The 24,917-nt window shown below is 31.0% G+C and overlaps 2 protein-coding genes across 2 annotated transcripts; one reads left to right on the top strand and one right to left on the bottom strand.

Annotated features, from left to right (window-relative positions):
• Positions 1–638: 638 nt before the first annotated feature.
• On the bottom strand, positions 639–4,139 carry Mpv17 (Mitochondrial inner membrane protein MPV17). Its single transcript, XM_072520851.1, has 2 exons — positions 3,646–4,139; positions 639–3,277 (listed from the first exon to the last, which is right to left on the bottom strand). The coding sequence occupies exons 1-2, from the start codon at positions 3,841–3,843 to the stop codon at positions 2,918–2,920; spliced, it is 558 nt and encodes a 185-aa protein (XP_072376952.1). The 5' UTR covers positions 3,844–4,139; the 3' UTR covers positions 639–2,917.
• A 1,218-nt stretch (positions 4,140–5,357) lies between these two features.
• Positions 5,358–19,102, top strand: LOC140436726 (uncharacterized). The gene is made up of 7 exons (XM_072525785.1): positions 5,358–5,617; positions 5,674–5,793; positions 7,375–7,497; positions 9,141–9,922; positions 15,284–15,428; positions 15,485–15,607; positions 16,712–19,102. The coding sequence occupies exons 1-7, from the start codon at positions 5,497–5,499 to the stop codon at positions 17,485–17,487; spliced, it is 2,190 nt and encodes a 729-aa protein (XP_072381886.1). The 5' UTR covers positions 5,358–5,496; the 3' UTR covers positions 17,488–19,102.
• Positions 19,103–24,917: the final 5,815 nt, after the last annotated feature.

The following is a 24,917-nucleotide window of genomic DNA, read 5'->3' as shown; positions in this document are numbered from 1 at the left end:
CTGATTCTTTGCAGTAGTTTTTCCATATATTCCAGTGGCGGCCCTCGAGGTAGTGCCATGGCACTACCTTATTTTTATACAGAAATATATTTTTTATATTTAAAATGTCTTAAGGCCCTATTAATTTTTTGTGTATATATCTCTTTATCTTCATAAATTATATACAATCTGGCAACTTTGTGATTAATACAACCTCCGCCACCCACAGCGGAGGTTATTCGACGGGATAATCTTTGACAGTATCACACTGGCGGGTATGAAAAGAGAAAGATTTTACGAGCATTATATGTAAGTTATGCCCCTCTCTTCATGGGTTTGTCAACTCTTTCATGACGGGTACTCACATCTACTACACACACGCTAAATTCATTTTGTATACTTGTGAACTGGTCTTGGCTTACTTTTATAGCCTGAGAGATTCAATAGTTTTCGTGTGTTAATCCTGACTTTAAGTAACTTTTCTTACTTGGTTTTGTTGTAGTTTTACTTTCGAGTTTTACTAACGGCTTTTTGTTGAGATCACCATTATGTGTCCATTTTTACTCAACGGCAAATGACGTTTTTTCTCTTTAGCTGCAAATTATGAATCTCTTTCTATTTCTTGACGGTTCTTGAGTAAAACCAGATTTTGGATGTCAAATAATTTGAAACAATCTTTTATTTATTTATTATGAAACAACATTTACAAATATTAACTTTTTCTTTATATGAATTATATTCAGTATAAAATCAGCCACAAGTATCACGATGTCATAATGAAATAATAAAGAAACAAAAAATAATATAATTATAAAAAATCTAAAATTATTTTGAAAGTTATCTAGGTAAGTATTATGAAATGTGGACAGAATTGCAAAAGAAAAACTTACAAGGCAACAACAGTCTCACATAAAAGAAACACAAAAACCTTCATGAGTATTTCTGCAGAAAAGCAACCAGGTAGCTTACCCTACATTTACAAACAAAAATTTGACTATGTGAAGATTATTCAATAACTACTTAACCAGATACTTGACCTAACAGTGAAAACTTAAGGTTTTTTCGATTAAAATGGATCCAAATCTCATAGGTGATTATATAATGCAACCAAAAATCCTTTGAATTTGTGGCAAAAATGTGTCAAAAGATTACAGAAAACGTTTAAATCATTTAATTTTGAAATTAACTGCAATATCTAAGTGACCAAGATTTTTCTTAGTTCCTATTGCCGTGTTAAAATTATGTGCATACAGTCAATAGAGATATATTTTGTACGTCTTTATTGCACATATTTTTACTGGGCATCTACATACTACATAAGCTACAATTACAAATTTAGGTTTACGGTATACTCAAAAAATAGGAAAAATGATGTAGAAGAGAATAAGAAAATTATACAAGTATGGCGTTAAAAACCAAGAATACAAATTAGCTGCAAATTTTAATTGTATTAGTAAAACCTAGGAAGAACTGCAAGGAAAATATATAAAAAAAAACGACTATAACAAATAGAATAAGTAGGGGAAGTGTGTCTATGACGGGCCACCGGCTGTAATTTCAAGTAGCTCACGGTTACATATACATCGCCGGTTGCCGCTTACGGACGAAGTTTGTAGTTTAGTATTCGTAAAGTTTCAGACACGTGGCTGTTGTAAATTTGTGAAATAAAATTAAAATTTGGCGTTGCTATAATTTTTTTTGTAAGTAGTATTTTACTGGTTAGTAGATTAAGCTAAGTATATTGCTTTTGTTTTGTATAAAATGACTAAACTTTTTGTCAAATACTATACTTTGTTTTAGGTTAAAATAGTCAAAACAAAAGTAACAGAATTAAATTTACTGCCTTATCTATTTACCTATGATGGTGATGGGCCACTGTGTCGTTATCTATGATGGACTAGAGGTCGATCATAGGAAAAGGAAAATAAATTAGACCAATCTTGAGTTTTGCTACTTAATGATTAACATAATATGTTTTAACGGAATGGCTCCTCAGAAAAGGCAACAGTGAAAAGAGAGTAATATGCAGCAAGCTTTAAAAAGTATACAAAAAAAACTATAGGGCAGGCAGCAAAAACACTTAACGTTCCAAGAACCACTTTGAAAAGGCATTTTATTAAGCAACAAGGAAGTATCAAAGGTGATTTGGAAGGATGAAGACCAATATTCTACACTACTATTGAACAGGAAGTTGCCGACCATATTATCACTATGGAAACTCGTTTTTTGGCCTGGCCAATAAAGATTTGCGAAAACTTGTATATGAAGTAGCTGAAAGAAACAATATTAGCCACAATTTTAAGAAAACCAGGATGACAGGCTGGAAATGGGTCAGAGGCTTTTTAAAGCAAAATCCTCGAATATCATTACGCACTCCAGAAAATACTTCATTTACAAGGGCTCAAGCTTTTAATAAATTAAATATATGTGCCTATTTTACTACATTAGCAAATATATTAGACTAGTTTCACTTTCCACCAGAAAACATTTATAATATGGATGAGTTCAAGTATGTGAACTTATAATCGATGCACCTACTCAAAGTGCAGCATTCGCTCAAGAAAAAAGAAAGATGGATGACTTCCGGCATTTTCTATCTGTGGCTGCAACATTTTTTAAAGTAGATGGACCCTTAAGAGGATTTTAGTTAATTATGAATACATTTATATCATCACTTCTGCAAAATTTGAAACATTTGCATATTGTACAAATAACAAGATGTTATGTGGTCGGTCATATTTAAAGCCTGCTAAGTAAATAATTAAAATTATTATGAAGCTATTTTTTTAAGCGGTCCATCATAGGCACATTTCTTCTAGATCTACGAAACTTTTAGAAGAACTGAAGTTATGAACTTGAAAAAATTGATAAAAGAGGATCCATAATTACAAACTGACACATTATACATTATAAGAAGGAAATATTTTCTAAATTATACCTAATCATTTTTTACAATCCCTTGTTGTGTCTTCCATGATACATAAGCATTCCAGAACAGTGCCACACATTGAACCAACAATACTTGATAGTTTAATGGAACTAAATAAAAATTAACTATTTGGACTGCTGGCCAAAGTTTATAATTTGCAATTAAAATGTCTGTGTATTTAAGCTTCAATTGTTCTTTGGTAAACTCTAAATTTCGGCCTTGTATTGTGTTTATAGTAGAAATTAGAGCTATTTGAAATGGGGGAACAAAAAGAAGTTGATCTGCTGCCACTTTTTTTAAGGCTACAAACTTGCCTTTATCTCCTAATTTTCTTGAAAGGTATCTGTACCACACTGTTATTACTGGACCCTAAAAAATGAAACTAAAATAACAATTTGATAAAACACCATTAAGTTTTTAACTAAAATATGAAAATATATATAATTAAATACACAATCATAGATCACGTAAGATATTACTTATCACAGAAATAAGTTAAAAATTGGGTAGATAATTATAAGTTAAAAAATACTGGATAATCAATGGCAGTCTAAAAGGGTGGGCGATCACACTCCTCCAAGACCAAAGGAGCATTTACTATATCCTATCAATAAGAGGTAAAATAAATAATTTACACAAATTGTGAGATCAAAGAAATTCCTGGATAAATAAATGCTGTATGTAGCCTCCATAAAAATACTAGCAACATAAACTTTATTTGCATTTAACAAACTTACTATAAAACAAGATCCAAGTACTAAAAAACATCCAGTCCTATGAAGATCAATATTTTTTAGAGATTTTCTTTCAGCAACCACCTGTGCGATAACATCACCAGATCCACAAAGTATTCCACTTTGAACTGATTGTACCAGCACAAAATTAGTTTTCAACAAGCCACTGTAATATTTCATACAGGTTTTAATAATATTCATTTTAAATTAGTACTTAATAGTATAATAGACTTTAAGCTGAAAGACTAATTCTGTTACATGCAATAAATATTTAAATTTACAGATGTTTACAAAAAGTTAAGGAGTGAGTACACAATTTTATAAGATACTTTAATAGTTCACTTCCTTTAGTAAAAGGAAAATAACTTTTAACTTATAAATACTCCATAAATTTTAATTCTAAACATAACATAACCTATTAAATAAATTTACATTCATGTGACCCCTGTATAAGCATAAAAAGATATGCGATTGTTTTTAATGAAATATGAAACAGTCTTTGAAGGTGTTTGTTACTTTGAAGTTGAAGTGAAAATAAGTGGCAACAATGTCGCGTGTATGTAAAATTTTTGCACTGCACGTGCACCACGCACCACAGATTAAACCTAGATTAATAACAAGGATAGCAAAGGTCAACGCACGTTTTTATTTGTGCACCCATCCGTTTGGTGGCACTGCTATTCTAGTTTCTGCGCATGGAGGTAAGACACCATCTTACGTTGTCAAATGGTTGAAATATGTCATTAAATTCAAAGCATCAAAGCCTTCCCATGAGTTTGAGACGAATACAACGCTATATCTTTATTTGTGTTTACAAGTAGTGCAAAAAGATAAAATTTTCGACGATTTTTTAATTATGGAATCGAACATAATACATGGAATAACAATGGAAACATGAAGAACTGAATAAAAAAGATGTGTTCCAGATTCCATGGATAGTACTAATTAGTTTTGTTCGCGGCCGCCTCAAGTTATATAAATATTTCTAGTGGTTGAGTTTACCGAAAGCATAGTATAATGCTTAAAAAGAATTCTTTTCAAGATCATAGACGCAAATGTCAAACATGGAACAAAAAATTTCGATTTAGCAGTGTTGGCATGTTTTTATACTGTAGTTGCTGTATGCTTCAAAAATATAAAAAACAAAGCTTTGGAAAAGTACATTTTGTGTATATTACGTTATGAATTCTGCAATTTTTGATTTATATAAAACAAGAATGAGTAAATATTTGTTTGAGATTTATTCTAGTTAATTATTAGAAACTTTTTTGGCAATTACCCTTTGACATATTAGGAAATAGATTTGGCAATCGTCAAATCAGCAGTTGCCAGATTGCAACAGATGTTTGCAATTAGATAGAGAGACAAATATTCACTCGTTATTGTTTCATATAAATTAAAAATTGCAGAATTCATAAAACAATATAATCGATATATACCTTTTAAAAGCTTTATCTCTATATTTGACCTAGCCGTAAAGATTTACCGCCATGTATATATATAGTTACGCACCCTGGCACTAGGCGATGCGCCAATCATCGTTTTACTTTTTAACGTGGGACTGGCACTGCTAGGTGTGAGTGTGCTGTGACATGCATATCAAAACATCAAAATAATCAAAAACTTATCAAAACAACCAATATGACCAGTGTCAGTGTCTTCCATTTTTACACAATTTAGGGGTAAACATAATTGATATTTACTATTTACTTTCGAATTCCGTTTGTTATGATTAAGACAATCATGAACATTTGTTGTCTTTCCAAATTCACAAATCTCTTGAAAAAGAAAGCAGAAGATAATTCAGGTAAATACAATAAAAAATGTGTGATCTAATTTGTATTTTTATTAGCTATGGAAGTAACAACTGAAATTAAGGAAGAGTTTGTGGAAGGTGACCTAAGATATATAAAGAAACAGTTATCCTCATCCATTAATCTTGGAGATATGAAGAATGAACCAGATGGCAATGCAGGTAATAGGAATAATAAAATAAGTGCTAAACAGTGTGATCTAATTTATATTTATTAGCTATGGAAATGAAGGCTGAAATTAAGGAAGGGTTTGTTGAAGGTGATCCAAGATATATAGACAGTAAGTTATCCACATCAACATATCTTGAGGATCTGAAGAAGGAACTAGAAGATTCAGGTAATACAAGTAAAAAAAAATAGGGTACTAGTATTATAGTAAGAGGGTATGATGTCTAGGGATATGTAATTTAATCAATGAATTCTGCTTCAATTACTGATGATTGTACAATGATTTTTATTGTCTGGAAAACATTCTTTTTTATGTAATTTCCATTTAAAATATGTTTTATTTTTAAAAGCCACCACCATTATATATACAATGAAACAACAAAAATGACATGAAAAAAAAAATGAACAGATTTTTAATTAAATATTTTAACATTTTATTCTTAATTACTTTTAACAAAAAAGTACTGCTTTGATGGCAGGTTTAGTCATATAATACAAGATAGACTGATCCTTGCAATACCAGCCTGTTTCCCTAGTGCGATAGAGAAAACTGAAGCAAAGCAGTCCCTGCAGCTCTTTCTAATTTGCCAGGTATATCAATCACGTTGCATGGTCAATAAATCTGGCCCATTAGAAAGAAATGCAGGGACTACTTTGCATCAGTTTTTTCTGTTACATTGGGGGAATGCCACTGTATTGCAGCAGTCAGTATATCTGTATTATATGCCTATGGGTTTAGGTTTGGTTACGTTAGGTTATTCTAAACCTTTTATTCTTAATTACTTTAAAAAAAATACTGGTTTATTAACAGGTTTAGGAGAGATTTGGTTAGTTTTGGTTACATTAGGTTAGATTAAAACAGTTTATTCCTAAAGGCAACAACAGAGGAAGAAATTACACAAAGATTAGGACAAACAAGAACAGCAATCTGACAACTTAACTCAGTATGGTGGGATAGACACCTAAATATGAAGACAAAACGCAGATTTATAAAACATTAGAGCGAAGTATTATGGTATGGTAGGACATAAAGTGGTATGGACATGTAAGAACTAGCGACAGCAGATGGATAAAGAGAATAACCGAATGGAGCCCCATAGGAAGGAGGAAAAGAGGACGACCCCGAAAATCCTGGAGGAACGAAGTAGACGACGCCATGAGTAAGAGAGGACTAAACGATGGAGAATGGAACAACAGAGAGAGATGGAAACGGTTGAGCGAGGGAAGGCAGTGAATACTGTAGAATCCCTAAATATATATTATATTCTTACCTACTTTTAACAAAAATGATTGGTTTGTTAGCAGTTTTAGATTAGATATGGATAGGTTAAGTTAGGTTAAGTTTTATTAGATTATTAGGTTTGGTTGGATTGGGTTCTTTCAAATCAAATTCTTAGGTATTTTTAAAAGTTAAAAGTGGCAATAGTGTTGTTGAGTGTAGATAAAATTTTACTTTGTATGCATTGTGTATATCAGCCATATTGTTTAATGATTAAAGCAACCAAGATTAAAGATCTTGATTGCTTTAAAAATAGTATGTATTTTTACACAAGTTAATAGTAAAAATCACTGATATTTATTATTTTTGGTCACTTTTACTAGTTTCCAGCAAAGAAAGCATTCAACTTTGAGCTTTGCTTTACTTTTTTTGCACAATTCACAATAAATTAGGTATTTTTAAGGCATACTTACTATATAATTACCAACAGTAGTGCTAAACAATGTGATCTAATTTACCTATATTTATTAGCTATGAAAATAAAGGCTGAAATTAAGAAAGAGTTTTTTGAAGGTGATCCAAGATACATAGGGAGTCAGTTATCCACATCCATATATCTTGATGATCTGAAGAATGAATCTGAAGATAACTCAGGTAAGACAAGGAATTATTGTGTTATTTGTTTAGTTGTCCATCTCAATATCTTCTGAATGCCAGTATATGGGAAATGAGTTGATACAATCTTAGTAGTTTTGGTAAAAGTATAGAGAATGTTCCAGTTAAGTTGTGTGTTATGATCATTTTAATAAATCGCGAAAGAGCATGCGATATAATGTTAATTTAATTAAACATGGAATACATACAATGGTAAAATAACGAGAAAAATAATATATAAATCACTATAAATACTGAAGTTAGAAAGTGAATAACAAGTTAAATTCTGCTGTACTGATTTTAATATATATTTTTACTTTGTTATTATCTTGCAATCTGGCAACTAGTCTTTTGAAAGTTTTGACACTATTGCCAAATTTATCCGATAATCTACCAAATGACAATTACAAATTTTTTTTCTAATAACTAACTGCAACTAATATCGAAAGAAACAAATATTCATTCGTTCGTGTTTTATGTAAATAGAAAAAAAATACCAGATTCCATAAGATAATATAATAAAAATGTACTGTTTCAAAGCATAACTTAATCGGAATATTCTCTATAGTTTTACGATAGTTTTAATTATTTAATGATGGTAAATTTTGGGCTAATGGTTTCATGGCCAACAATATTATACTGGGGCCTTATCATCAGGCCCAAGTATGTTAGTTAATTATATATATATATAAGAATATATGTATATATATATATATATATATATATATATATATATATATATATATATATATATATATATAAGAATAATAAAAAAGAAGTACTTCTGACTCGTTTGGAAAAAATATATAACAGTTTTGGTTGGGTTGGAGTCAATAAAAGGGCTATTGGTTAACTATTTTTTTATATCTCGAGCTTGGTTAAATATCTCGAGCTTTCAATTGTGTTTACAATTATTATCAAGAGCTGCTAAAAAAGACAAAATATCTTAAAAGTTTGAACTAGAAAGAACAATTTTCGTTAACTTACCAAATAAAAATTAGTTTAATAAATAAAAATTGCTGCTAATACATCTTAAAAATAATTAATATAAAAATGTCCTAATCTAATAAAGGCTTCTCTGAATTTTTTTAGTTTAATTTTGAAAACATTTTTTTATGCTATTTTAACTTATTTATAAATTCAATTATTTTTGTATTAAAAAAATGTTTTCAAAATTAAACTAAAAAATTTCAGAGAAGCATTTATTACATTAGGACATTTTTATATTAATTATTTTTAAGATGTATTAGCAGCAATTTTTATTTACTAAACTAATTTTTATTTGGTAAAAACTTTTAAAATATTTTGTCTTTTTAGCAGCTCTTGATAATAATTGTAAACACAATTGAAAGCTTGAGATATAAAAAAATAGTTAACCAATAGCCCTTTTATTGACTCCAACCCATCCAAAACTGTTATATATGTATGGAATCCATTTACTCCAACTCCAGAATAAACTTATTTATCATATGTACATTAATGTAGAGAGATGTTTCTTTTTGTTTTCATATGTTTCTTAATTGTTATAACTGTTATGTAAGGATATGAAATTTAAATTTTTGTACATGAAAACACAAATATGATTTATTAAAATTTGTACAATTTTGAAAATATGTTATATTATATCTTTTCATTTATTTTAGGCTCTCTTGGAGAGGAGAACACATTGGAAGTTATGGAAACAATATCTCTATGTACATGTAACAAAGAATGTGTGATTCAACCAGATGAAGAAAAAAAATGTGAAATTTGTTTTAAGCAGCTTCGCGATAAAAGTTATTTAACCAAACCTATGAAAATTCACACTGGAAAAAAACCTTACAAGTGTGAAATTTGTTTTAAGCAACTTAAAGAAGCAGGCAGTTTGAAAAGACACTTAAGAATACACATTGGAGAAAAGCGAGAAAAGCTGTCCAAGTGTGAAATTTGTTTTAAGCAATTTACTGATACAGCCAATTTGAAAATACATTTAAGAACGCACACTGGAGAAAAGCCTTACAAGTGTGAAATATGTTTTAAGCAATTTAGTGAAACAAGAAAATTGAAAATACACTTAAGAACGCACACTGGAGAAAAGCCTTACAAGTGTGAAATTTGTTCTAAGCAATTTACTCAAGCAGGAAATTTGAGACAACACTTAAGAAGGCACACTAAAGTCAAGCGAGAAAAGCCTTACAAGTGTGAAATTTGTTTTAAGCAATTTACTGATACAGCCAATTTGAAAATACACTTAAGAACGCACACTGGAGAAAAGCCTTACAAGTGTGAAATTTGTTCTAAGCAATTTACTCAAGCAGGGAATTTGAGACAACATTTAAGAAGGCACACTAAAGTCAAGCGAGAAAAGCCTTACAAGTGTGAAATTTGTTTTAAGCAAGTTGCTCATACAGGGAATTTGAAACAACACTTAAAAACGCACAGTAAAATCAAATGAGAAAAGCCTTACAAGTGTTAAATTTGTTTTAAGCAGTTTGATGAAGCCTCTGATTTAAAAACACATGTTAGAGTGGACACTGTAGGAAAACTTTACGAAAATTTGTTTTAAGCAATTTAGTGAAGTAGGCTATTTGAAAAACACTTAAGAATGCATACTCTAGAAAAGCAAAAAAAAATTTTTTCTAGCAGTTTAGTCTTAAAAGCACTTTGGATAAACATATAAAAGTTTATAGTGGAGAAAAGTGTGAAATTTGTTTTAAGAAATCTATTGAAGCATTTAATTTGAAAACACACTTAAAAATGTACACATTACCTGTGAAAATAGAAGCTGAAATTAAAGAAGGGTTTCTTGAATATGATCTAAGATATATTGAGAGTCAGTTGTCCACATCGAGATATCTTGAGGATCTGAAGAATGAATCTGAATATAACTCAGTAAGATAAGGAATTATTGTGTTATTATTTGTTTTGTTGACATCTCAATATCATCTGATTGGCAAAATTCATATTAGCCCCTATATTTGTTAACAGTACTGTGGTTACAACAATAAAAATGCAATATGTCGACTGTTACACCACTGCAGAAAGAGTACAAATAATAAAATGGTACTTAAGGAGCCATTCTGTACAATAAACTATTAATTTATTTATTACAGCTTTTCAAAATGGGTAAATACTCATAGAAAAATCTGTATTAACCATTATTCATCAATTTGAAAAGTTTTGCGGTACTAATGGCATATGTAAAAACTGGTATCCTTAAGATCAACATCATAAAAAGAAAATTAGTTAAGAACGAGAAATTAGAGAAGCCCAGAATTGTACATTTGTTGAAAATGAGTCTGTGTTTAAGTAGACAAGTTGCCGATGAAGTTGAAGAACAGGTAATTATATCGAGAATATTTGAGTATTATTTATCAGGTATTGTACGGTGTTAAATACTAAAATCCTTGCTTAATTTCAATTATATTATAAACATTACAATAATGAAAAATAAAGGGGTAATTTTAAACCAGCTCCAAACTATCAGAAACTTACTTATTATTGATATATATTCTAATTCTGATTTGTTTCTTCCAGTTTGATTCAGTCTTGTAAATTACAGGTACATAAGTATCATACAGCATTCCTATGAACTTGGCAGATATTCACTTGAACTATTACATTATAGAAGCTAGAAAAGAGGCGTTAGATAAAAAAATTATAGATGGAAGCTTCTATATAATTGAGGTTAGTATTCATAGACTGATAGAAAAAATTCTGAAAATCTTTCTTGAGTCTGAAACAAAATTGATATCACTAGACACATGGCAGCATACTGGATTGGACACCATAACTTGTGGTACTAGAGAAAACTCTCATGATAAAAAAATGGTAGATGAGGACAAAACCAAATGGGCAATAAACTTATTAAAGCCATATAAATCACCAAATCCAGATGGAATTTATTCAATACTTCTGCATAAGGAAAATGACTTGTACAAAAAATTCTATATGAAACTACTGACTAACTTAGGACTGCTGTACCTGATAAAAATAGATAGGAAAAATTTAAGTCCCGGAAACCAATGAGTTTAGTGTTATTTATATTGTAGAAAACCTGCTCGATAGATAGATACATTAGGGATGGTGTATGGGTTGAAAGTTCAAAATGTATTCGAATAGAGCAGGACTCCTCTAAGGTAACAGCACTGCGCCATCTTATACGGAGGTGGAATACATTCTGGACAACCAAGCAGTGTGTGTGAGAGAGAGAGAGAGACCACACACGCACAAGAGAGAGAGGGAGATATATTATGCAAAATAATCACAAGGGCCATTCGTTCAAGGGGAATAGATGAAACAAACTATGGCTTTTTGTACTAGAGCTGGAGGCTCTTCCCAGATCATATAGGTACCTCTATATTCCAGACAAATATTTATGCAATCTACATTGTCCAAGGGAAATTGATGAGGGGAAAATTAGGCGATCACAAATGCACAACGTTGTAATGATGATTGTGTATACCTCAGTAATTATAAAATTACAATAATTGATGCCTCGACAATCGAAATGAATATATGTGTGGATCAAAATGAAAGTAGCGAAATTTTGGTTGCATACAGCGTAGTATTAATAAATTTTTATTTCGTTTTGGTATATGGCGAACAAGAAAATGATGCGAGAGAAGAAGTAATAATGAACTGTGAAATTTTCGAAGAATCTGCGATAAGTAACATTGTAAAGACACAAAGATTACAATGGTTAGGACATTTAGGGAAAATGAGAGTTACAAATATATGGAATTATTATTTTTGCTGGGAATGAGCCATAATTTAAGTTTAAAATAATTTTCCACATTTTCCCCATTGCATTAAGATGCCACAAGAAAACAGCTTCAGAACAGTATTATATGAAAAAAAAAGAGTTCAGTATGCGGTACTGTAGACACAGAATAAATAACAATCAGAATGCCCACTCTCAGATGCCGCCTTTGAAGTTTGTCAGCACGCGAACGCCATATTTTAAACGGAAACATAGCTACGACAGAACTGTAATTAAAACTTTTAGAGATTAATAATTTAGTACATTTGAAATAATTTAATCTATTCTTCAGTTAAAAGTACGAATAAAATAGTGCATATTATGTCTGTAGTTGCCGTAAATAAATTAAACCGGGTTAATTTTTCTATGCACACCTGATAAAATGTCATTGTACAGCACTGGTTCCGGCTAAAACATGGCTGACTCCGTCTGCGCGAACGAGATCCGCGTACTTATTTTTTCAAGCAGTGTGGGCATTCTGATTGTTTATTATTCTGTGCTGTAGACTAGCGTGAAGCTTTGTATTAATCAACAAAATTGTTGTTTTTACTATTTTCTTTACAATTTCATATTATTTTCAATTAAATTTCTATTTAGCTGCAGCTTTTGTAGGTGTATCTTTTTTAACCTTTTTTCATGATTTATCGCATTCGTTAGTAAGATCTTTTTAACTTTCTCTGTGCAAAAAATTATGAAAATAACCAAATTATGGTCAGTTTTGACATGTTGTATACGAACCTAATGGCTATCCCCTCGTTAGGTACATAAACAAACTTCCGCTGTAACTATAAAATATGAAAATGACATAGTCGAACCACAGAATACACCAACCCAACAAGAGGGTTGGTGTATTCTGTGGTCGAACTGATAATTGCAAAAATTCAACAATGTTTTTATGTGATGTTATATTTATATGAAAGTATAAATAAATATTTGATAGTAAATTTAATTATTATACAAACTAAAAAGATGTTTAAAAATAATAAGATTTAGATTAATTTCATTTATCGTTTTCTATTATCTCTTAAATCTTTTATTAATTCTTTTATTTTTTCAGAAATCTTTGGAAAACCGATTAGTACCATAGAGACAACTAACAAATTTTACAGAAAATTCTCACCTCCATGCCAAAAAAGTGCCTTATCTCAAAAATCTTTTAGTGGCGGACTTCAAAAATAAAATACTTAATTATAATTTTAAGCATATTATGTAATTTTAATAAACTATTGTATACTTTTGTAAAAATAAATAATTTATTTTAAAATATCTTTTATTTTCCTATACTGAAATTTAATTTCAACCCATCACTCCAACTTTCACCCATAAATAAAATTAAAATAAATATGTTTATTGACTAATAATATTTACATTTCAAACGAAATATTATTATTACGAAATATTATTATAATTACGAAATATTTCAGCCTTCTTTTCTTCTTTTACCAACGTTCGGCTTCTGCACCGCATCCCCTTTGGGCACTTGATTTTTTCTGCTTTTGAACTCCTGGACAACTTTTTCTGTTGGTACTATTTCCGGCACCGCATCTACTTCCCTGAATTCCTGTCTTCGGCAACCACCTGGCTAGACCCTGATTAGATGATCAATCGTCTGTGTTTATCTCTATATATCCTCTGAATTCGATTTTAATTGAGGATGTCTGATCTTTAGGAGTCTTCTTGTGGTTTGGTAGAAGAACTATATTGTCCTGTTCTAAGTGGAGCCTATCTCGAATGGTTACATTTAAGTTCTTCCCTTCTTTCCTAGTTTCTACCGTGGAACTGCATATAAAATAACCGATTGAACATAGGCCTTGTAAAATTGGATCTTCTTGGGCTTCGTTATATGGCTGGATCTGAAAGTATAAGGTTGAATTACCTAGTCTTTTTACTGGACTGCATGTGTTCTTGCATGTATTGGTAAATCTGAAACGAAAATGTTGTATTAAATGGGCGATAAAATACTGCCTTAAGGCACCCTTTCATGAACTTATTGCATCCTGGAAATGTGATTATCTGATGTTTTATTAGTTAAATATATTGACTAAATAATAAGGCGATCTAGCTCTGTCCACTATAGATAAGGGCTTTTTCCAGACTGTATCGCACGCTTTTTCTATGTCGATGATGGTCATTCCTATTTTTTGCTTCCTATTGAAGCGGATTTTCATGTCACTGGCCACTCTTGCTAGTGGAAGTTCACAATTTCTTTTTCTTCTTAGTCTTCTGAATCCGAATTGGTGTTCTTGTATGATTCTTTTCTTTCTGCATGTCTCATTAGTCTTTTGTAGAAGACTTTTTCCAATATTTTTTTAAGGAATTCCAGTATACATATTGGCCTATAACTTCTCGCGTCTTCTTCCGTCTTTCCTTGGTTTTAGTAGAGGGATGATTTTTGCATGTTTCCAGTTGTTCGGAAAATGGGAATTTTTCAGGCAAAATCTGAAGATGTAGTAAAAAGAAAATGGGATCATTTTAGTGCAAGAGGATCATTTTAAAGTGGAAATATACTTTCAGGTTTCACTGATGATGGTCCGACTGGACCTATACATCGAAAGTCTTTACTTCTCTGTAAATATTTACTTAGTTGAGTTAAATTTAAGTTTAGTTTTAGTTAGTGTATTCTTTCGTTTATCTTCATTTATCTTTTTTATTTATCAGTTTATCTTTATAACAATTTTATGAAATTTTGATTTAAAAACCATTAGCATTTATCATATTTTAAGTTTCTATAGTTTCTAAAGTATTAATTTTTATATAATTTTAATACTTTTTATTATATGTATTTTTTTTTAATGTAAATTTATGCAATTTGTACAGTAATGTGTCTAAACTGATGTTTTTGATTTTTAAATGATGTGGGCTTGCTGTTGCCCGATTTTTAATTTTAGATGTGAGAGGTGAGAGTATGAAATAATTGATGATGTGGCAACACCGACATATGTTAAACCGTTAAACTGAAGTTCAATAAATGACGTTTGACGTATAATACATATCAATTGCTTACAAAACACATGCAAAACACTATTAAAAAAAAAATAACTACAATTTGTATTATTGTATTTATTAGCTATGAAGGTAAAAACTGAAATTAAGGAAGAGTTTGTGGAAGGCGACCTAAAATATATAAAAAAACAGTTATCTTCATCCATTAATCTTGGAGATATAAAGAATGAACCAGATGACAATTCAGGTAATACAAATAATAAAATTAGTGCTAAACAATGTGATCTAATTTGTATTTATTAGCTATGGAAATAAAGGCTGAAATTAAGGAAGGGGTCGTTGAAGGTAATCCAAGATATGTAGACAGTCAGTTATCCACATCAACATATCTTGAAGATCTGAAGGATGAATCTGAAGATAACTCAGGTAAGACAAGGAATTATTGTGTTAATTGTTTTTTGTCATCTCAATATCTTCTGATAGAAGAAGATTTTTAGAAACTTACTGGATGGTCAAAGCTGTCTTACTTAAATGTATTGACTCTTTTTTTTGTGAGCTAATTTTGTTATTTATTCAAAATAACAGGCTATAAGAACAATAACAGACTAATAATAACATATATTTTTTAGGAAGTTATTACACTCACCGGCACAAAACAGACACATTTATAATTTTTTATGAAATTTACCTGATCTTTTGAGTTTTTTTTGGTTATTGGGAGATTTTGGAAACAATGAACATGGTTTCGCAGGAATCCTTTAAGATACATTTTAACCAGAAATGTCTTATAATTCTTTGACTGCCATGTGTGTCATTGATGTATACAACTTTTGTATTAACGCTGTGTGTGCAGATAAGACACACACACAAGTATCTTAAACTTTTGCTTTCTGTGTCTTAGACGCATACAGTTTACATGCATTTGTATGATGTTTTCAATGGCTCTGGCATAGTAGAACTTATATTAGAAATGGCCTGCAAAAATAAGTCTGTTCAGTGGGAAAATTTTATTTTATATATTTTTTTTCTTATTGCTCTAAAACTGATCGAAGATGTAAATGATTATCATACTAGGCACAGGGGTACTTTTTTGCATATACTCAAATTGCGTGATCTTGTGTAATAATCTGCCGAGTAATATGAAGGAAAGTCAACTGGGAAGATCTCAATTTGAACCAAAACAATTACTTTTTGATAACTACTTTTACACCAATCAAATTTGAGTAATATAAATTTAAATTTCTTATTGTATATTTTGAATTAATAGGAAAAAACCTTTCTCTATTAACATAGATAATTTAATCAAATTAAAAATATCTTATTTAAATTTTGCAAAATCATTGTTAACATAGTACAATTAAACCAATATAGCTACGGCTCTTGGTTTAATAACATGTATTTGAATTAAACTTATATATTGTGAAATTAATGAACTGGAAAGAAACACATTCATAAAATTAACTTTGTTCCAGTAAAAACGAGTTTTTAAAATTTTCCCTTCTGTTGCATTAAATTTTTCTTTTATTTTAGGCTCTCTTGGAGAGAAAAACACATTGGAAATTATGAAAACAATATCTCTACACACATGTAAAAACGAATGTGTGATTCAACCAGATGAAGAAAAAAAATGTGAAATTTGTTTTAAGCAGCTTGGGCATAAAAGAAATTTAAGTAAACATATGAAAATACACACTGGTAAAAAACCTTACAAGTGTGAAATTTGTTTTAAGCAATTTAGTGAAGCCGGAAATTTGAGAAGACACTTAAGAATGCACACTGGAGAAAAGCCTTACAAGTGTGAAATTTGTTTTAAGCAATTTAGTGAAGCAAGCGGTTTGAAAAAACACTTAAGAATGCACACTGGAGAAAAGCCTTACAAGTGTGAAATATGCTTTAGGCAATTTAGTGAAGCAGGAAATTTAAAAATACATTTAAGAACACACACCGGAGAAAAGCCTTACAAGTGTAAAATTTGTTTTAAGCAATTTAGTGAAGCAGGAAATTTGAAAATGCACTTAAGAATGCACACTGGAGAAAAGCCTTACAAGTGTGAAATTTGTCTTAAGCAATTTACTCAAGCAGGCAGTTTGAAGAAACACTTAACAATGCACACTGAAGACAAGCAAGAAAAGCCTTACAAGTGTGAAATTTGTTGTAAGCAATTTAGTGAAGAACGAAATTTGAAAAATCACTTAAGAATACACACTGGAGAAAAGCCTTACAAGTGTGAAATTTGTTTTAAACAATTTACTGAAGCAGGCAGTTTGAAAAAACACTTACGAAAGCACACTAGCGACAAGCCTTAAAAGTGAGAAAAGCGAATTTTTTTTTAAGTAGTTATTTGAATCATCTGATTTAAAAACACATGTGGGAGAAAAACTTTACGAAAAAGTAATTTAGTAAATCAGGCTATTTGAAAAAACAGTTAAGAATGCATACTGGAGAAAAGCCTTCAAGTGTGAAATTTGTTTTAAGCAATTTATTGAAGCATTTAATTTGAAAACACACTTAAGAATGTACACATTAGCTATGGAAATAGAAGCTGAAATTAAGGAAGTATTTGTTGAAGGTGACCTAAGATATATAGAGAAACAGTTATGTATCTTCATCCATTAATCTTGGCGATTTGAAGAATAAATCTGAAGATGACTTGGCCAAGACAAGACTAATAATATAACTTAATATAATTTTTAATGCAATAGACAATTTTTATTACTTTTGATGCCTAAAAACTTTCAGATGGTTAGAATATACAAGCGGAAGACCAATCTAGTCACTCCACCCTTGGATGTTTGCTTGAGAGCAGCGGAAACTATAAGAAATGAGGAACATGCAATATCTATTAGGAAAGCTGCACGAGATTTGGTATACATGATCGGAGTTTAGCAAGATTTATTAAAAGAACATCAGCAGTAGTAGAACTGTTCAAATGGGATACAAAAAATCTCCACTCCTGTTCTGTGAGAGGGAGGAAATCCCTCTCAAATAAACCGTTAGCACAAAAAAGGAATAATAACTCGCAGGCGCCGGTTTGATTTTTGGCTTTTCTAAAACGACATCCTACTTTGTCGTTGCAGATTCCACAACCCACAAGTGTTTCTAGAGCTACAAGTTTTAATAGGACAAACGTTGCGCGTCTTTTTTGACAATCGGGGAAAGGTGTTTAAGCCTTGTGAGATATATAACATGGACGAAACAGGGATTGTCACGATACAAAGAACGGATCGCATCGTTGGAAATCCAATCTAATCGATTGGAATCAAATCGAATGGATTGTTAACTAATCATATCGATTGGAATGAAATCTAATTGAGTCGAATCAAATAAATTAAATTAAAAACCATCACTCCGTGCATAGACGATAAAAAAGATATGCTTCTCCTTCTCGGTCACTCCCGGAGTACCACATCCCGTTTTTTAATTATTGTATTATATTTAGTCTTAAAAATAATTTAATGTATCTATACTAATTCTGTAAATTGGCTGAAAGACTGAAAGACTTTGGTCAATGGTCAGCCTTTTGGTACACAGTATCAATAAAGGATATTTTATCTCTCTATGTTGTCCCATATGCCCTATTTATTAAAAAAAATCAATCTAATGCATGAAAATGCACTACCTCATGACGCCCGCCTTGTCAGAGATTACTTAAATGAAGTTGATATTACCCATATGGCATGGTCAGCACAAAATCCCATTGAGCATGTTTTAGACAACATTTTTAGAAGTATTCAAAGCCGGGTACCTGCTCCTCTTACCTTAGATCAATTCAAGGTGGCTCTTTTAGAAGAATGGGAAACAATTCCACAGAATTAAGTTTTAAACTTAACAGGTAAAGATAATTTAATAGGTACCAATTTGTTTTATTTTATTTTTTTTTGTATTAATTTGTAAATTTGTATAGTTCTCTTTAAATAAAAGTTTTTCATACGCATTTTCTGTCTAAAACCCTATTATCAGAGCAAGCCACTCGTGGATAAAAGTTACCTACAATAAAAAATAAAGTGTGTCTTGACAATTTTATTAAAAATTCAAGAGGTGCCTGTTTTTTGTGCCGATGGCGAGTGTAGTTGATAAGAAGGAAACAGGTCTTCCTGAAAGTTCTATTCAGATATTATAATAACGCCAATAAGTTTTGTTTGCTAAATTTTCTTACCAGTATAAGATAAAGCCTATTATGTGCTATAGTAGAAGCCACAATTAGAATGCAGTGTTGGTCTTACGGCGCGCAACGATGCCGCTCGTGTCGGCACAGTCGTAGGTGTGTAGTAGTTTGGCGATAGACAGAAATCAGGACCGTACGCGCTTGGTTTTAAAAAATCTTTACTCATTAATTCAACTGAGTTAAATAATAGAGTAAACAAAAAAAAACAAATTCTATAAAAAATGCCTGTATTCATAAATACCTCGTAAATACTTATATACAAAAAATGCAAGTAGTTTACCCTATTGTCATCAAGTGGCCTGGTCTGTCGGCCAATAGCACGCACTTAATGTGCATCGCCCCGCCTACCTCGACTCGGAGATTGTGTATAAATAATCGCACACTCTTCGAGTGGGGATCAGTCTACCACAATTCTAGACTCTGTAGCTACTCTTCTTTACCTCAATAAGTTGTTTTATTTCGTTAAACAAACGATGGTCTACGATATCATGCGATATCATACATATTACACACCGTCTTTACCAAGACTTGCAAAATAATTACCAACATCCAGAAGATAAATTGGATAGATGCTTAGGGGTATTTCATACGTTATACATGAAGCCCCTAGGCAGAGCGTACAGCATAGCAGATAATTTCATAGGTCCACTCTTGCTGCGACGACACTATACGACACGATAAATATATATATATATATATATATATATATATAAATAAATATATATATATATATATAAATATATATATATATATATATATATATATATATATATATATATATATATATATATATATATATATATATATATATATAAACTCCTGGACAAAATTAACGCACCACTTTAATTAATCTAAATATTTACAATATGAACACAAAATAGAACTAAGTTACATTGAAATAATAATAAACACCTACAAATAAGTCCAACATGACTTAAATAAGTCCATCATGACTTTAATTTGCCTTATTGTTTCTTTAAAAATTTGTTCTTGCCGGAAATGCGTAAATAAGCTAGCATAACTCCAAATTACAAAAAGAAAAAAAAATAGTAAAGTAACATCATAAAATGCATCTGGATCTACACTAATACCGTGTAGGCCCTCCTCTACTTCTTATGACTGCATTTATGCGTCGAGGCATGCTTGACTTCGAATCTTTTTTTTGAGATAGTCCCATAGATGCTCTACAGGATTCATGTCCGGATTGTTAGGTGGCCACTCTAATAATGGAATATCAACATCATTTAGGTAGCCAGTAACCGAGTAACCTGTCGAGCCACATGAGGACGAGCGTTGTCTTGAATGAATAAAAAATTAGGTCCAAGAAACGGAGCAAAAGGCATTACATGTTCGATAATAATGTTGTCTAAGTAATAATGGGCATTCATAGACCTCGTACGTATGGGGACCAACTCCGTACGAGCTTCAAAGCAAATTCCCCCACAAAACATTTTAGAGTCACCACCAAAAAGTACTTTAGGAGAGATATTGCAGCTGGCAAACCTTTCTCCTCGCCTTCGCCAGACACGCTCACGACCATCTGTCGATGCTCGCACTGCCTCTTCCATTGACAAATTTCTTTGGCGGTTCATTTTTTTATTTGATTTTTATGCAAATGAACTTCCAAACATGCATATGATGAAAAATATCACAATAAAAAGCTTGTTTGTCACAAGCACTTTGCTTGAATCGGCACTTTTAATGAAAAATTTAACTCACTTTTAGTCTAAAACGAAGTTTAATACAAATTATTGTTAAGACAAGATTATTATTAGCTTACATAATAACTGTCACTGTCAAACAAGGTCCATAGGCAACTTTTCGTACAGTAAATTATTAATAAATAAAAAATATTGAGAAAAATATGAGTGATGCGTTAATTTTGTCGAGGAGTTTATGTATATATATATATATATATATATATATATATATATATATATATATATATATATATATATATATATATATATAATACACTAGAAGATCATAACTAAAATTATTTTATATTATATATAAATATAAATATATATTTATATTAATATATTAGCGCATTAAATCTGAGCTATCTCGTTAATTAATACTAATCGAAATCCATATCTAAATCGTCCTCATCCTCTCAATCATCTCCTATATTAATTATCATTGGTTCAATATCTTCCTGCAAATTGTCCACCGCAAACATTTTTTCTTCTACTTTCATGACGTGGTCCACCTAATTATGCCACTGCTCATCAACCGTTCTACCGTTTTTTTTTTAAATCTACATTGTTTGAAGCCACATACCTTTTCACTTGACTCCACACCATCTCAATCAAGTTCAGCTTGTAGTGGTAAGGTGGCAATCTCAAAATCTTATTTTTCGCCATATTTTTCCGCAATTGTTTCACTGTTTCATTTTGTACTAGTCTGCAGTATCTAGTAATTCACTTTTTAGGTAATCTTCCTCGAAGAACATGTTCTTTTTGATTAGCGCCAATCCTTGATTTGCCTTTTGTTCCACATTTTTTTTTCGGAAAATCAAATTTGCGGGAGTGGTATGACGCGACTAATAGTTTCTGCCATTCAGGGACGATTTTAAAAAAATAATTATTTAAATTACAAATGCGAGAAAACTTTATTACGTTCTTAAAAGTTACAATATTAAAATCAGACTTCACTGCACAAAGGTTCAAATCAGATTGAATAATAATTAATTAAAATGAAATACATTACACATTGGAAAATAAAACAATAATTCACAAGTTGCACTTTTATTTTCAGGTCGATCATAGTTCAGGTGCTGACGCATCGGATTTGATGTACTGGCTTATGGGGTCAACGACTATAACTCGCGTTATCCAAAACGACAACGTTTTCTTTGTCTTTCGGCAAGTTTGGAATTAACGTCTTCTCAAACCATTCTTCATAGATCCCCGTCCATTTCGTCGTTGTAATCAGCGGTTCCCTTCTTGGCCAAGAGAATTAATTTGACCCATGCTACAAAACCAGTTTTGCTTCTAGCATAAAGAACAAACGAAGGACCTCTTTGAGTTGAAGCTTTCAGTCCAGTAGAGAGCCCTTTTATGAAGGCATCTCGTAGATTCTTGATCGTTGTGTCCCTCCATTCCTTTTTGAATGAGGCACCGACGCTAGTCCAAGACTCATCGGTATAAACAAGGTTTACATTATCATTCTTCCTCAATGTTTTTATTTGTCTGAGGTACATGTATCTCCAGAATATATCTTTTCTTTCCATTAGTATCGAATCTCGACCTCTTTTACCATATTCAAAACCCATGTCATTTAGTAGTCTTCATCATACTTCACTCTGTTTATTATTCTATCGGTGGTTGGTGGTGTTTTCCAAAAAAAAAAAAAAAAAATCATGGACAATTTTCCTTATTCGAGATTTCATCGTAAGTATTCTCACGTGAATTGGACCAGAAACTGTTTTTCTTCCTTTTTTGTACCGTTTTCAGTTGGTCTTGCTGTATTATTTGGTAAATTACCAATAAATACTACTTACATTCCTGTACAAGAATTATTATTTAATGATTTAGAAAACATAGTTCAAACTATCTATAACTATATTAAACTAACAATTAGAGGGAACTGAACGACATACCTATTCAAGATTACAATAGAAACCTTTTACATGTAATATTGCTATGATAGTAAAATCTTTCTCAATTGTTAAACATGAATTAAATAGTTTTTAACAAGTGATGCTGTAAGAATATATAGGAATGGGCCTAAGAGAAAAAACATATGCATGTAAAATTGTTTCCCACAATTTTATTTTAATTGATATTTTGGAAAACATCAAATTATCTTTGTGTCGATAGAAACAAGTTTTTAAAAATTTCTCTTCTGTTGTATTAATTATTTTCTTTTGTTTTAGGCTTTCTTGGAGAGAAGAGTATATTGGAAATTATGGAAACAGTGTCTCTACATACATGTAACAAAGAATGTGTGATTCGAACAGATGAAGAAAAAAAATGTGAAATTTGTATTAAGCAGCTTGACCATAAAAGTTATTTAAACCAACATATGGAAATACACACCGAAAAAAAACCTTACCAGTGTGAAATTTGTTTTAAGCAATTTATTGATGCAAGCGGTTTGAAAACACACTTAGGAAAGCACTCTGGCAAACAGCCTTACGAGTGTGAAATTTGTTTTAAGCGATTTGGTGAGGTAGGCAGTTTGAAAAGACACTTAAGAATGCACGCTGGAGAAAAGCGAAAAAAACTATACAAGTGTGAAATTTGTTTTAAACAATTTAATGATATAGTCTGTTTGAAAATACACTTAAGAACACACACTGGAGAAAAGCCTTACCAGTGCGAAATTTGTTTTAAGCAATTTAATATAGCAGGAAATTTGAAAAAACACTTAAGAATACACACTGGACAAAAGCCTTACAACTGTGAAATTTGTCTTAAGCAATTTACTCAATTAGGAAATTTAAAAATACACTTAAAAACGCACACTGGCGAAAAGCCGTACGAATGTGAAATTTGTTTTAAGCTATTTAGTGCAAAAATAAGTTTGACAAGACACATAAGAATGCACACTGGAGAAAAGGGAGAAAAACGTTACAAGTGCAAAATTTGTTTTGCGCAATTTAATTTAGCAGGAAATCTGAAAAAACACTTAAGAATGCACACTGTAGAAAAGTCTTACAACTCTTATAAGTGTGAAATTTGTTTTAGGCAATTTACTAAAGCAGGGAATTTGAAACAACACTTCAGAACGCATTCAGGCGAAAAGCCTTACGAGTGTGAAATTTGTTTTAAGCAATTTAGTGTTGCAGGAAATTTGAAAACACATTTAAAACTGCACACTAGAGAATAGCCTAACAAGTGTTAAATTATTTTTAAGCAATTTAGTACAACAGGAAATTTGAAAAGACTCTTAAGACCGCACACTGAAGAAAAGCTTTACAAGTATGAAATTTATTATATGACTATCAAATATGATATTTATTTATATAGGAAGTCATTCTTAATATAAGTATTCAATGTAGAAAGTCATTCTTAACCCTTTGACTGCGGGAACCGCATATTTGCGTAATTTCGTTAGTGCACGAGATGTGCGGGAAACGCATATATGTAACCGCTTCGCTGCGGTTAGCGATTATTTGCGTGTAAACAAAAATTTTATCTTTACTTAAAGGAAATATAAGGAAATGTGTCTTATTTAACGACAAAAAATACTAAAATAATAATTTTTTGCATTAGCTGTCAAAATATGTCATGTTCTTTTTAAAAGGACAACAGTAAGGAGCAGTATATATTATATATAGAAAGTAAAACTTTATTAATACAAAAATAATTACAAAGTATGGAAATCTTTAAAACATTGTTTAGGGTGTAATGGTTTACATTTTTCGCACAAAAATTGAACCTTTTTGCAAATTCTGCAACCAGATTGTTTTTCTTGATAAACAATTAAATGGTTCATACCAGCATATCTTGAATGTAAGACCGTGTTGGGATTCCGTCTTGTTGTGCCGCGTTTGGTATCTTTTTTGTAGGTTTCCAGAAGGTTGCAAGCTATTTGCCTTCTAAATTAAAGCCGTCTAAGGCT

Source organism: Diabrotica undecimpunctata, chromosome 1 (genome assembly GCF_040954645.1).
Source record: "Diabrotica undecimpunctata isolate CICGRU chromosome 1, icDiaUnde3, whole genome shotgun sequence".
In the NCBI taxonomy this organism is placed as follows: domain Eukaryota; kingdom Metazoa; phylum Arthropoda; class Insecta; order Coleoptera; family Chrysomelidae; genus Diabrotica; species Diabrotica undecimpunctata.
The sequence above is the reverse complement of the archived record's forward strand: the minus strand, read 5'-3'. Positions and strand labels throughout refer to the sequence as shown.

Coding starts and splice junctions, on each gene's coding strand:
- Mpv17 (XM_072520851.1), bottom strand. CDS start 3,843: ATGAATATTATTAAAACCTGTATGAAATATTACAGTGGCTTGTTGAAA. Junction 3,278..3,645: donor TACTTGGATCTTGTTTTATA/GTAAGTTTGTTA, acceptor TTCATTTTTTAG/GGTCCAGTAATAACAGTGTG.
- LOC140436726 (XM_072525785.1), top strand. CDS start 5,497: ATGGAAGTAACAACTGAAATTAAGGAAGAGTTTGTGGAAGGTGACCTA. Junction 5,618..5,673: donor TGAACCAGATGGCAATGCAG/GTAATAGGAATA, acceptor TATATTTATTAG/CTATGGAAATGAAGGCTGAA. Junction 7,498..9,140: donor TGAATCTGAAGATAACTCAG/GTAAGACAAGGA, acceptor CATTTATTTTAG/GCTCTCTTGGAGAGGAGAAC.